This window comes from Pseudophryne corroboree, chromosome 5 (genome assembly GCF_028390025.1).
Source record: "Pseudophryne corroboree isolate aPseCor3 chromosome 5, aPseCor3.hap2, whole genome shotgun sequence".
NCBI classification, from domain to species: Eukaryota; Metazoa; Chordata; class Amphibia; order Anura; family Myobatrachidae; genus Pseudophryne; species Pseudophryne corroboree.
Genome location: NC_086448.1, coordinates 109674060 through 109687001, shown reverse-complemented (window position 1 = coordinate 109687001; position 12942 = coordinate 109674060). Strand labels below are relative to the sequence as shown.

Genomic DNA, 12942 nt, shown 5'->3' with positions numbered 1-12942 from the left:
TGAGAACCTGTGATATAGAGTAATATTCTGTGTACATATGGATAGGCAGACAGATCTGATGAAAGCAATGTGGTTCTAGGGTTTTCAAATACAAAAGTCTACTGGACCAAATCAGACTACTGGCTATTTCCTTACATTCCCTACTCTGTCATTGAGAGAGGGGGTGCGATAGGTGTCAACAATAAAAAAACAACCTTATCACTAGTAGATAAAGGGACACAGACTATTTTATGTTTTAGAATTCAATAAAATAAGATCGTTGTTATTATTTATGAAAACACATGCAAAAAAGAAAAAGAACACTAAAAGATGACAACAATGTCAATGAAGCAATTAGCTATTATCTAACTTGTTCGGGTTGGTTGTGATTTGCCGACGTTCGGGATGCTGGCGGTTAGAATACTGACCATGTCATTCCGAAATTCAGAATCCTGACAGACTTACCTTCCCACCCTGGCCCCCTAACCCTAACCTCCCTCCTTTCTGCATCCTAAACCTTAACCCCCCCCCCTCCCCCCCCTTCCCCTGCAGCCTATCCCTAACCCACCTGGTGGTGCCTAAACCTAACCCCTCCTTTCCACAGCATAAACCTAACCCCCACCACACACACACACAGCCTAACCTAACCCTCCCTGTGGGATGCCTAAACCTTCCCCACCCCATAGCCTAACTTCCCCAGGGTGTAGCCTAACCCAACCCTCCCCGCAAAGCCTAAACCTAACCCTCCCTCCTCCAAGCACGGCGGTGTGTGGACGTTCAGGGTCCCTGCTGTCGGGATTCCGATGCTGGGCTGTAGACCCTATTCGTGATGACGGTGTCGGCATTCTGAATAGTGTCGGGATTCCGGTGTCTGGATTCTGACTGACGGGATCCCGACCAACGGGATCCTGACCAGATCCCAGTTCAAGTTAGGCAAAAAAAGCAAGTGTCTAATGCGTTACTTTGGTTCTGTACAAATTTCACATCTAAATACAGTCTTTGTAAAGAGATCAAAAGAGATGCACAGCTATTAATAAAGTTAAGGTCTGACTCTACAGTAATTGCCTCAATATGATCAATTTCATATCCAACTGCACTTGCTACATACCATTGTCAAAGTATCTGACGGTAGAATTTCTGGAGACGCTTGGATCGAAATTGGCCATCAAGGGAGCAATATATTGTGTTGCTGTGAGCATCCGATGCACGACTTCTCCTGTATATATAAAACCTGAGGAAAGACAGGGATTTCACAGCAGTTAGCTTGTTACCAGTTTAGCAGGAGGGAATTGGAAATGCTAACACAAGCTTTGTGGATTCTATGTAGGAGCTTATTTATCTTGCTATAGTGTGCCACACGTTTGCCAATTAAATATACTTTATATGTGTTCTGCTGAATTACAGGGGTCTGATAATGGCAAAACAAAGGGAATCAGATCTGCTCTATAGAAAAAAAACACCTAAAAAACATGTTTCCGCATATTGGGGGTAATTCCAAGTTGATCGCAGCAGGAATTTTGCTAGCAGTTGGGCAAAACCATGTGCACTGCAGGGGAGGCAGATATAACATGTGTAGAGAGAGTTAGATTTGGGTGGGTTATTTTGTTTCTGTGCAGGGTAAATACTGGCTGCTTTATTTTTACACTGCAAATTAGATTGCAGATTGAACACACCACACCCAAATCTAAAGGGCCCTACTCACTGGCCGACCCGCCGCCGAGCTGCCCGACGGCGGATACGGCCGACGAGCGACCCGGCGGCGGGGGGGCAGTGACGGGGGGGAGTGAAGTTTCTTCACTCCCCCCGTCACGCGGCTGCATTGAAGTGCAGGCAAATATGGACGAGATCGTCCATATTGGCCTGCATGCACAGCCGACGGGAGACCAGCGATGAACGAGCGCGGGGCCGCGCATCGTTCATCGCTGGAGTCTCCACACTGAAAGATATGAACGAGTTCTCGTTCATTTATGAACGAGTTCTCGTTCATTTATGAACGAGATCGTTCATATCTTTCAAAAATTCGGCCAGTGTGTAGGGCCCTTAACTCTCTCTGCACATGTTATCTCTGCCTCCCCTGCAGTGCACATGGTTTTACCCAACTGCTAAAAAAATTCCTGCTGCGATCAACTTGGAATTACCCCCATTGCCTATTGTTTACTGTTTTTCAATGCATTTGACTTTGTGTATTTCATGTTACGCTATTGAACTCAGTCACACTATAAAATACCCATGCAGGTCCTGATTTTGAGCTAGATACAGCAGCCAGCTTACTTCCTTATGCGAATGGGAGATTCTCCCTGTATATGCTGAACATCCATGCGTCTGTATGTGGAATGCTGTCCCGCACACTGTGTCTGAAGAGCCAGATTAACAATGGGGCGGATTGAGCAACAGTCACAGTCACAGTCGGCCATAAATTATATGTATTAAAATTGTATTTCTGGTTTTCTCACAATTATTTTCCCGATTTTTGATATATATACAGTATATATATATATATATATATATATATATATATTATAGGCCCTTGAACATTTATACAACATCTACAATGCCCTTCCCTGGTGTACATCCATGCTGAGGTGCAGATGCTGCAGTCATGTTTTGTGTGTCTTTAGAACCCACCATCGGTCGCACCATTATAAGTTTCACCAGCCCTATGTTAGATGCAGATCATCCTTCTTAGAATGGCCTACAATGTAAACAATTCCATATCTTTATATATAACCACTTTCAGCAACACGCCCATAATATGTTATATCTGTAGCCAAACAGTGGCAGTTGCACTATCATTTCTGGAGATAATTTGCTAGTAAGGCCTCATGATAAAGGCTCATACTAAAACACATCCTGACAGAGAGCTAACTTACCCGGGAGCCACCCCCAGGATCTCCCATTAGCACTACAAGGAACAGCATGAATTCCAAATACTGCTCCCATTCAATGCCTTTCTCACACATGCAGACAAACAGTGGCAGTTGCTCTATCATTCCTGGAGATAATTATATATCAGGTGCTATAAACGGGGAGCCATCACAGACAAACAGCAGACAGAGAGGGGGGGATGCTCCCCCCCCCCACCAGTATCCCCCCAGCACACTAAAAATAATAAAGCCTTTATCATGAGGCCTTACTGTAGACAAATCACATGGTCCTATGTGGGCACTGCTATTATGTAATGTTAGGACTGCTGGTATCGGAGAAGCCTTGGTGAGGCTCAGCAGCTAAACATGTCTTTGCAAACATGTGTGACCAATTCACTGAAATTCTATTACCAGATAGGTTCAGGTATGGTTACAGGTAATTTTTTAGTGTTCTGGGGGATACCAGGGGGGCGAAAAGCACCCCCCTTTCCCTATGTCCTATGTTATATATGTGTCCACAGGGAAAAAATAAATGTATAATATAGCTTTTGGTATTACAATTTGTTTCAAATTTAGGGGGTGATTCTGATCGCTGCTGTGCGTCTTCACACAGTGGGCGATCCTGTAGTAACTGCACATGCACCAGAACAATGCGTACACGCGACGGACAACAACAAAGGGCATCGCCGGTTGGCAATGGGAAGGTGCGAAAATTCTGATCGCATGGGCGTTTGCAAGGTGATGGACAGGAGGAAGCCATTTGTGGGTGGTAACTGACCGTTATTGGAAAATCAGAAAAATGCAGGACAGTCCAAGCGTTTTCAGGGAGGGTGGCTGACGTCAGCTCTGGCCCCGATCAGCCTGTTGTGATTGTACTATAGTTGTAAGTGCTGGGCTGCGCAAAGTGGATTTTTGCAGCTCTGCATACACATGGGATTGCACACTTGGGGGCTGCGACTATCCGAACGCAGGACAGCAAAATTAGCAGCCCAGCGATCAGGTCTGAATCACCCCCTTAGACTGCTGTTTAAAAGGCCCAATGACACCAAGAGGTTTTATAATTCTTGGCTGTAACATCTATATATTCATTTATTTATTAATATTTATGCAGCGCTAGCATATTCCATTACACGTTCTTTCAAAGTCGGGCAGGGGCGGATTGGAAACTGAAAGTGGCCATGGAAAAATTTGTAGAAGTGGCCTCACATGGTGGGTAATTCAGAGTTGATCGCAGCAGCAAATTTGTTAGCATTTGGGCAAAACCATGTGCACTGAGGTGTGGCAGATATAACATGTGCAGTGAGAGTTAGATTTGATACTGGCTGCATTATTTGTACACTGCAATTTGGATTTCAGTTTGAACACACCCCACCCAAATTTAACTCTCTCTGCACATGTTATATCTGCGCCCCCCCCCCCCCCCTCCCGCAGTGCACATGGTTTTGCCCAACTGCTAACAAATTTGCTGCTGCGATCAACTCTGAATTAGGCCCATGGTTAGAACCGGAGGTATACCATGTAACCATGGCGGCAGCACCACCCCTCACGTCAACAAACAAAACAAGCCCGATATATGCACATCAGGCCACCGGGAATCTTCCCCAGTAACCCTATGCCCAATCCGCCCCTGCTCCCACTGGATGAAACAGTTCAGCATCTAAATGGTCATCACCTAGTTAATACACAGAAACGTGCACTTCTCAGAAAGAGCGGATCATCAAGCGGATCAATCCGTCCTCTCTTGCGGTTTCCATCCGTTTGTGTACCCCTTGTCTTTGAATTCACAGGTGGCGATTTCTTTCTACAGGCATTCACAGCATTCAGGTATATGCATAATCTGTATGCAGTTTCACTTACATCCGACTCAGAATCAGGACCAAAGCCGCATATAACATTAGTAAGAAAAACAATCAATAAAACTGGTATTCTTATTGATAAGCGTAAACACAAATAAGCTCATTAGGCTCTAAGTATCTTCCTTGCATTTAAAACAAAACTGTAAATTTGCCTTTGTTCAGCATTGCTCTAATCTGATATGTGCTGTATTAATTCCAGCCATTACTTCATTTCAAGAAAACGCTGATTAAAAGTATCTTGAAGATAACGATTAATAAATTAGTGCGGGGCAGAGTACAATAACTTCTAATGCAATTTTAAAATGTATGGGTTAGGCTGCATGAGGTATAAACTAATTGAAATAAAATATTGAACCAAGATTTATAACAGGCTAAGACACCCTTCCTATTTTGTGTAAATTAGGATGAAAGGAGATGATAAATGGCTGGAGCTCTTCACTTCATTTTTAGCCCTTAGTTAAACAGCCGCATCAATTCGATTCACAATATAATGGAAACTAATATATGGTTTGTACACTTGTAATGGATTTATGCTAATTAATTGCCAGTTTGTTGCGCATTTCAATATTCTGTTTAGTTCTAAAATAATAATTTATAATAAAAATAATAATTGCTTTGTAATTGCCGTTTTTTTCCCACTGTGGTCATTTTTCAAATGAACATGTCTTACCTACATAACAAGTGCTGGAAGTGAAGTTATTATAGTTGTAACCAATAAACAGACACATAGGCGTTTCTATAATGGGTACTATTGTGCAGAGCACACGGGCCCCTGGGTCCAGAGGGGGCCCACACTGCACCCATATACTATATGTACCCCTCCGGAGTCCCGTGGTGGCAGCCCTGCACTGCAGACCGAAATCACTCGTAAAATGGCTGCCGCTGCCATTTTTGAGTGATTTGCGCATGCGCACTGGAGACGCCCCCGGGAACAAGGCGCGGGCGCCGTGTTCTCAGAGACCTGCGCATGCACAGTAGACTCTGGCATTATGCCAGAATCTACTGCTGCCAGACAGGAGGGGGCCCGCGACGGAGGCTGCACGCAGTTCCCCTCCTTTCTTAAAATGCCCCTGCCCATAGGCTTATACAATACTATATCGCGGTATACAGAAGCTAAGCATTAGCAAGCTTATAAATAAAGCTGATTGAATCGAAAAGCATTTCAAAGATATTTCCGTACAGAAATGTGCAGACATGGTTTTTCTATTTCATTAAAGGCAAAAATAAGAATTTACTCACCGGTAATTCTATTTCTCATAGTCCGTAGTGGATGCTGGGAACTCCGTAAGGACCATGGGGAATAGCGGCTCCGCAGGAGTCTGGGCACAACTAAAAGAAAGCTTTTAGACTAACTGGTGTGCACTGGCTCCTCCCACTATGACCCTCCTCCAAGCCTCAGTTAGGATACTGTGCCCGGAAGAGCTGACACAATAAGGAAGGATTTTGAATCCCGGGTAAGACTCATACCAGCCACACCAATCACACCGTATAACTCGTGATACCATATCCAGTTAACAGTATGAAACATAACTGAGCCTCTCAACAGATGGCTCATAACAATAACCCTTTAGTGAACAATAACTATGTACAAGTATTGCAGACAATCCGCACTTGGGATGGGCGCCCAGCATCCACTACGGACTACGAGAAATAGAATTACCGGTGAGTAAATTCTTATTTTCTCTGATGTCCTAGTAGATGCTGGGAACTCCGTAAGGACCATGGGGATTATACCAAAGCTCCCAAACGGGCGGGAGAGTGCGGATGACTCTGCAGCACCGAATGAGAGAACTCAAGGTCCTCCTCAGCCAGGGTATCAAATTTGTAGAATTTTGCAAACGTGTTTGCCCCTGACCAAGTAGCAGCTCGGCAAAGTTGTAAAGCCGAGACCCCTCGGGCAGCCGCCCAAGATAAGCCCACCTTCCTTGTAGAATGGGCTTTAACTGATTTAGGATGCGGCAGTCCAGCCGCAGAATGCGCCAGCTGAATTGTGCTACAAATCCAGCGAGCAATAGTCTGCTTAGAAGCAGGAGCACCCAGTTTGTTGGGTGCATACAGGATAAATAGCGAGTCAGTTTTCCTGACTCCAGCCGTCCTGGAAACATAAATTTTCAAGGCCCTGACTACGTCCAGTAACTTGGAATCCTCCAAGTCGCTAGTAGCCGTAGGCACTACAATAGGTTGGTTCAAATGAAAAGCAGATACCACCTTAGGGAGAAACTGGGGACGAGTCCTCAATTCTGCCCTATCCATATGGAAAATCAGATAAGGGCTTTTAAATGACAAAGCCGCCAATTCTGATACACGCCCGGCCGAAGCCAAGGCCAATAACATGACCACTTTCCACGTGAGATATTTTAGATCCACGGTCTTTAGTGGCTCAAACCAATGTGAGTTTAGGAAATTCAACACCACGTTGAGATCCCAGGGTGCCACTGGAGGCACAAAAGGGGGCTGAATATGCAGCACTCCTTTTACAAATGTCTGAACTTCAGGTAGTGAAGCTAGTTCTTTTTGGAAGAAAATCGACAGAGCCGATATCTGTAACTTTATGGAGCCTAATTTTAGGCCCATAGTCACTCCTGCCTGTAGGAAGTGCAGAAATCGACCCAGCTGAAATTCCTCTGTTGGGGCCTTATTGGCCTCACACCAAGCAACATATTTCCGCCATATGCGGTGATAATGTTTTACCGTTACATCTTTCCTGGCTTTAATCAGCGTAGGAATGACATCCTCCAGAATGCCCTTTTCCTTTAAGATCCGGCGTTCAACCGCCATGCCGTCAAACGCAGCCGCGGTAAGTCTTGGAACAGACAGGGCCCCTGCTGCAGCAGGTCCTGTCTGAGCGGCAGAGGCCATGGGTCCTCTGAGATCATCTCTTGAAGTTCCGGGTACCAAGCTCTTCTTGGCCAATCCGGAACCACGAGTATTGTCCTTACTCCTCGTTTTCTTATTATTCTCAGTACCTTTGGTATGAGAGGCAGAGGAGGGAACACAAACTGACTGGTACACCCACGGTGTCACTAGAGCGTCCACCGCTATCGCCTGAGGGTCCCTTGACCTGGCGCAATATCTCTCTAGTTTTTTGTTTAGGCGGGACGCCATCATGTCCACCTGTGGCCGTTCCCAACGATTTACAATCAGTGTGAAGACTTCTGGATGAAGTCCCCACTCTCCCGGGTGGAGGTCGTGCCTGCTGAGGAAGTCTGCTTCCCAGTTGTCCACTCCCGGAATGAACACTGCTGACAGTGCTAGCACGTGATTTTCCGCCCATCGGAGAATCTTGTGGCTTCTGCCATTGCCGTCCTGCTTCTTGTGCCGCCCTGTCGGTTTACATTGGCGACCGCCGTGATGTTGTCAGACTGGATCAGTACCGGCTGGTGTAGAAGCAGGGGTTTTGCCTGACTTAGGGCATTGTAAATGGCCCTTAGTTCTAGAATATTTATGTGTAGGGAAGTCTCCTGACTCGACCATAGGCCTTGGAAGTTTCTTCCCTGTGTGACTGCCCCCCAGCCTCGAAGGCTGGCATCCGTGGTCACCAGGACCCAGTCCTGTATGCCGAATCTGCGGCCCTCTAGGAGATGAGCACTCTGCATCCACCACAGCAGAGACACCCTGGTTCTTGGAGACAGGGTTATTAGCCGATGCATCTGAAGATGCGATCCGGACCATTGGTCCAACAGGTCCCACTGAAAGATTCTGGCATGGAACCTGCCGAAAGGAATTGCTTCGTAAGAAGCCACCATCTTTCCCAGGACTCGCGTGCAGTGATGCACCGACACCTGTTTTGGTTTCAGGAGGTCTCTGACTAGAGATGACAGCTCCTTGGCTTTCTCCTCCGGGAGAAACACTTTTATCTGGACTGTGTCCAGAATCATTCCCAGGAACAGTAGACGTGTCGTCGGAACCAGCTGTGACTTTGGAATATTCAGAATCCAACCGTGCTGGTGTAGCACCTCCTGAGATAGTGCTATTCCTACCAACAACTGCTCCCTGGATCTCGCCTTTATTAGGAGATCGTCCAAGTACGGGATAATTAAAACTCCCTTTTTTCGAAGGAGTATCATCATTTCCGCCATTACCTTGGTAAACACCCTCGGTGCCGTGGACAGTCCAAACGGCAGCATCTGGAATTGGTAATGGCAATTTTGTACCGCAAATCTGAGGTACTCCTGGTGAGGATGATAAATGGGGACATGCAGGTAAGCATCCTTGATGTCCAGGGATACCATGTAATCCCCCTCGTCCAGGCTTGCAATAACCGCCCTGAGCGATTCCATCTTGAACTTGAATTTTTTTATGTATGTGTTCAAGGATTTCAAATTTAAAATGGGTCTCACCGAACCGTCCGGTTTCGGTACCACAAACAGTGTGGAATAGTAACCCCGTCCTTGTTGAAGTAGGGGCACCTTGACTATCACCTGCTGGGAATACAGCTTGTGAATTGCCTCTAGCACAGCCTCCCTGCCTGAGGGAGTTGTTGGCAAGGCAGATTTGAGGAAACGGCGGGGGGGAGACGCCTCGAATTCCAGCTTGTACCCCTGAGATACTACTTGCAAGATCCAGGGATCCACTTGTGAGCGAGCCCACTGATCGCTGAAATTTTTGAGGCGGCCCCCCACCGTACCTGGCTCCGCCTGTGGAGCCCCACCGTCATGCGGTGGACTTGGAAGAAGCGGGGGAGGACTTTTGCTCCTGGGAACCTGCTGTTTGTTGCAGCCTTTTTCCCCTACCTCTGCCTCTGGACAGAAAGGACCCGCCTTTTCCTCGCCTGTTTTTCTGGGTCCGAAAGGACTGTACCTGATAAAACTGCGCTTTTTTAGGCTGTGAGGGAACATGGGGTAAAAATGCTGACTTCCCAGCTGTCGCTGTGGAAACTAGGTCCGAGAGACCATCCCCGAATAACTCCTCACCCTTATAAGGCAAAACTTCCATGTGCCTTTTGGAATCTGCATCCCCTGTCCACTGCCGAGTCTATAAGCCTCTCCTAGCAGAAATGGACAATGCACTTATTTTAGATGCCAGCCGGCAGATCTCCCTCTGTGCATCTCTCATGTATAAGACTGAGTCTTTTATATGCTCTATGGTTAGGAGAATAGTGTCCCTGTCTAGGGTGTCAATATTTTCTGACAGGGAATCTGACCATGCAGCGGCAGCACTGCACATCCATGCTGACGCAATAGATGGTCTAAGTATAATGCCTGAGTGTGTATATACAGACTTCAGGATCGCCTCCTGCTTTCTATCCGCAGGCTCCTTCAGGGCGGCCGTATCCGGAGACGGAAGTGCCACCTTTTTAGACAAACGTGTGAGCGCTTTATCCACCCTAGGAGGTGTTTCCCAACGTGCCCTATCCTCTGGCGGGAAAGGGAACGCCATTGGTAATTTTTTAGAGATTACCAATCTTTTATCGGGAAAAGCCCACGCTTCTTCACACACTTCATTTAATTCTTCAGATGGGGGAAAAACTACGGGTAGTTTTTTCTCCCCAAACATAATACCCTTTTTAGTAGTACCTGGGTTTATATCAGAAATGTGTAATACCGCTTTCATTGCCTCAATCATGCAACGAATGGCCCTAGTGGACATTAGATTAGACTCATCATCGTCGACACTGGTATCAGTATCCGTGTCGACATCTGCGTCTGCCATCTGAGGTAGCGGGCGTTTTAGAGCCCCTGATGGCCTTTGAGACACCTGGGCAGGCACGAGCTGAGAAGCCGGCTGTCCCGCATTTGGCATGTCGTCAAATTTTTTGTGTAATGAGTCGACACTTGCACATAATTCCTTCCATAAAACCATCCACTCAGGTGTCTGCCCCGCAGGGGGTGACATCACTTCTATAGGCATCTGCTCCGCCTCCACATAATTTTCCTCATCAAACATGTCGACACAGCCGTACCGACACACCGCACACACACCGGGAATGCTCTAACAGAGGACAGGACCCCACAGAAGCCCTTTGGGGAGACAGAGAGAGAGTATGCCAGCACACACCAGAGCGCTATATAATGCAGGGACTAACTGAATTATGTCCCCTATAGCTGCTACAATATTTACTGCGCCTAAATTTAGTGCCCCCCCTCTCTTTTTTACCCTTTTCTGTAGTGTAGACTGCAGGGGAGAGCCAGGGAGCTTCCTTCCAGCGGAGCTGTGAGGGAGAAATGGCGCCAGTGTGCTGAGGGAGATAGCTCCGCCCCTTTTTCGCTGACTTTTCTCCCGCTTTTTTAAGGATTCTGGCAGGGGTATTTATCACATATATAGCCTCTGGGGCTATATATTGTGATTGTTTTGCCAGCCAAGGTGTTTTTATTGCTGCTCAGGGCGCCCCCCCCCCCCAGCGCCCTGCACCCTCAGTGACCGGAGTGTGAAGTGTGTATGAGGAGCAATGGCGCACAGCTGCAGTGCTGTGCGCTACCTTGGTGAAGACAGAAGTCTTCATGCCGCCGATTTTCCGGACTTCTTCTTGCTTCTGGCTCTGTAAGGGGGATGGCGGCGCGGCTCCGGGACCGAACACCAAGGCCAGTTCCATGCGGTCGATCCCTCTGGAGCTAATGCTGTCCAGTAGCCTAAGAAGCCCAAGCTAGCTGCAAGCAGGTAGGTTCGCTTCTTCTCCCCTTAGTCCCTCGTTGCAGTGAGCCTGTTGCCAGCAGGTCTCATTGTAAAATAAAAAACCTAAAATATACTTTCTTTCTAAGAGCTCAGGAGAGCCCCTAGTGTGCATCCAGCTCGGCCGGGCACAAAAATCTAACTGAGGCTTGGAGGAGGGTCATAGTGGGAGGAGCCAGTGCACACCAGGTAGTCTAAAAGCTTTCTTTTAGTTGTGCCCAGACTCCTGCGGAGCCGCTATTCCCCATGGTCCTTACGGAGTTCCCAGCATCCACTAGGACGTCAGAGAAACACACTGTATGTCTATAGTGGTAGAGCTATGGGCATAAAAAATAGGAGGGCTGTCCTAGCATGGAATACAGCTCATAAACCAACTAGCCAGTCACAGGAGAGTAGGTCATGACATGCCAATAGCGGTGTGGGACAGGTTTAAAAGGTATTGGAATTCTATGCTCTAGGTCATCGTTTTGGGGATCGGATTGAATATGAGAGCTGTTCCATTTTCCTTGACGTGCCCTCAGCTATCAGGAGATCAGGGCCGGTGAAAGCCACCATGGTCCATATTTGTCCACACACCCTAAAAATTGGTAAAATATTAATTGTATGTATAATCTTAAACTCTGCTCTTGATAGGACAGGATTTGGGAATCTGCGTGACTGCAGTCCGAACCAATTTAGGACCAGTCACTTTCAATACAGTGATTTAGCTACATACAACAGTCAAATATTGTACTGGATCCACAGCACTTCTATTGTTATATCGTGTTGTATTGCTGGTGATCTTATATGACAAGTTAATGCTCTGCACTCTGCTAGCTAAGTCTACTCTGTTCTGTGCAGATCTGCATTTGTTTGCCTATGCTTAGCTGCCTTTTGCCATGTGACAAGTGAAAGGGGACAATCCTCCATTCTATTCTCTGCTCAATTAAGCAGTAGTGTCTAGTTACCCTTCGTGGAGAGGAACTTTCCCATAAGCCCCTTGGTCCATGTCACAAACTATATGGAATAGTAACCTGCGACGAGCTAAGTGAGATACCGAGCCCGAAGTGTTGCGAGCAAAGTGAGCCTCGAGGGTCCAATGGTGCATAGATAAAACTAAATAACCTCAAATGAACGGTGAATGGATCAAATATTTAGGTTCTGTAAGGGTGGAAGTTATCTACTGCCCTCTCGTACTGTCACTTCCTGGTCCTGATCACGAAGAGAACATAGACACAACCGTTAAGCTGTGTATTAGATGCTGACAGGCTGTGTTAAGTCTGCTCTTTCCCTACAATCAGGGCTGGATTAAGGCTATAGGGGGCCCGGGGCACTTCAAACAGGGGGGCCCCTAACATAGAGGCAGGGAGATCAATTATTTATATATATATATATATATATGATGTAGTTATGTGACCGGTGTTCACAATACTGATGGCTACATCCTGCCCCCCTCACAATCCCTACAGTTGGCATGCCGACTAGCTGAGACTATTCCCACTCATGGGTGTCCACGACATCCATAGAGTGGGAACAGAACCTGTGGCAAGCTCAGCGCAGCTCACTACTGAGCCGGCTGGGCATCTAAATGCTGAGATCCCGGGGTCGGTATGGTGACCGGTGGTCTCCAAATCACCGGTCACACGGTACCAACA

The 12942-nt window shown here is 46.9% G+C and overlaps 1 protein-coding gene and 1 long non-coding RNA gene across 6 annotated transcripts in view; one reads left to right on the top strand and one right to left on the bottom strand.

The window, feature by feature from the left end:
- The window catches only part of LOC134927304 (uncharacterized), a 29662-nt gene extending 27284 nt beyond the window's left edge, over window positions 1-2378 (top strand). For both annotated transcript variants that reach the window (XR_010177601.1, XR_010177600.1), the window contains exon 3: window positions 2215-2378. This is a non-coding gene — a long non-coding RNA (uncharacterized LOC134927304). The remainder of the gene's footprint in view (window positions 1-2214) is intronic.
- The window catches only part of PLXDC2 (plexin domain containing 2), a 1323386-nt gene that overhangs the window by 406723 nt on the left and 903721 nt on the right, over window positions 1-12942 (bottom strand). For all 4 annotated transcript variants that reach the window (XM_063921556.1, XM_063921557.1, XM_063921558.1 and 1 more), the window contains one exon: window positions 1088-1210. In XM_063921556.1, coding sequence (XP_063777626.1) covers window positions 1088-1210 — 123 coding nt within the window. The remainder of the gene's footprint in view (window positions 1-1087; window positions 1211-12942) is intronic.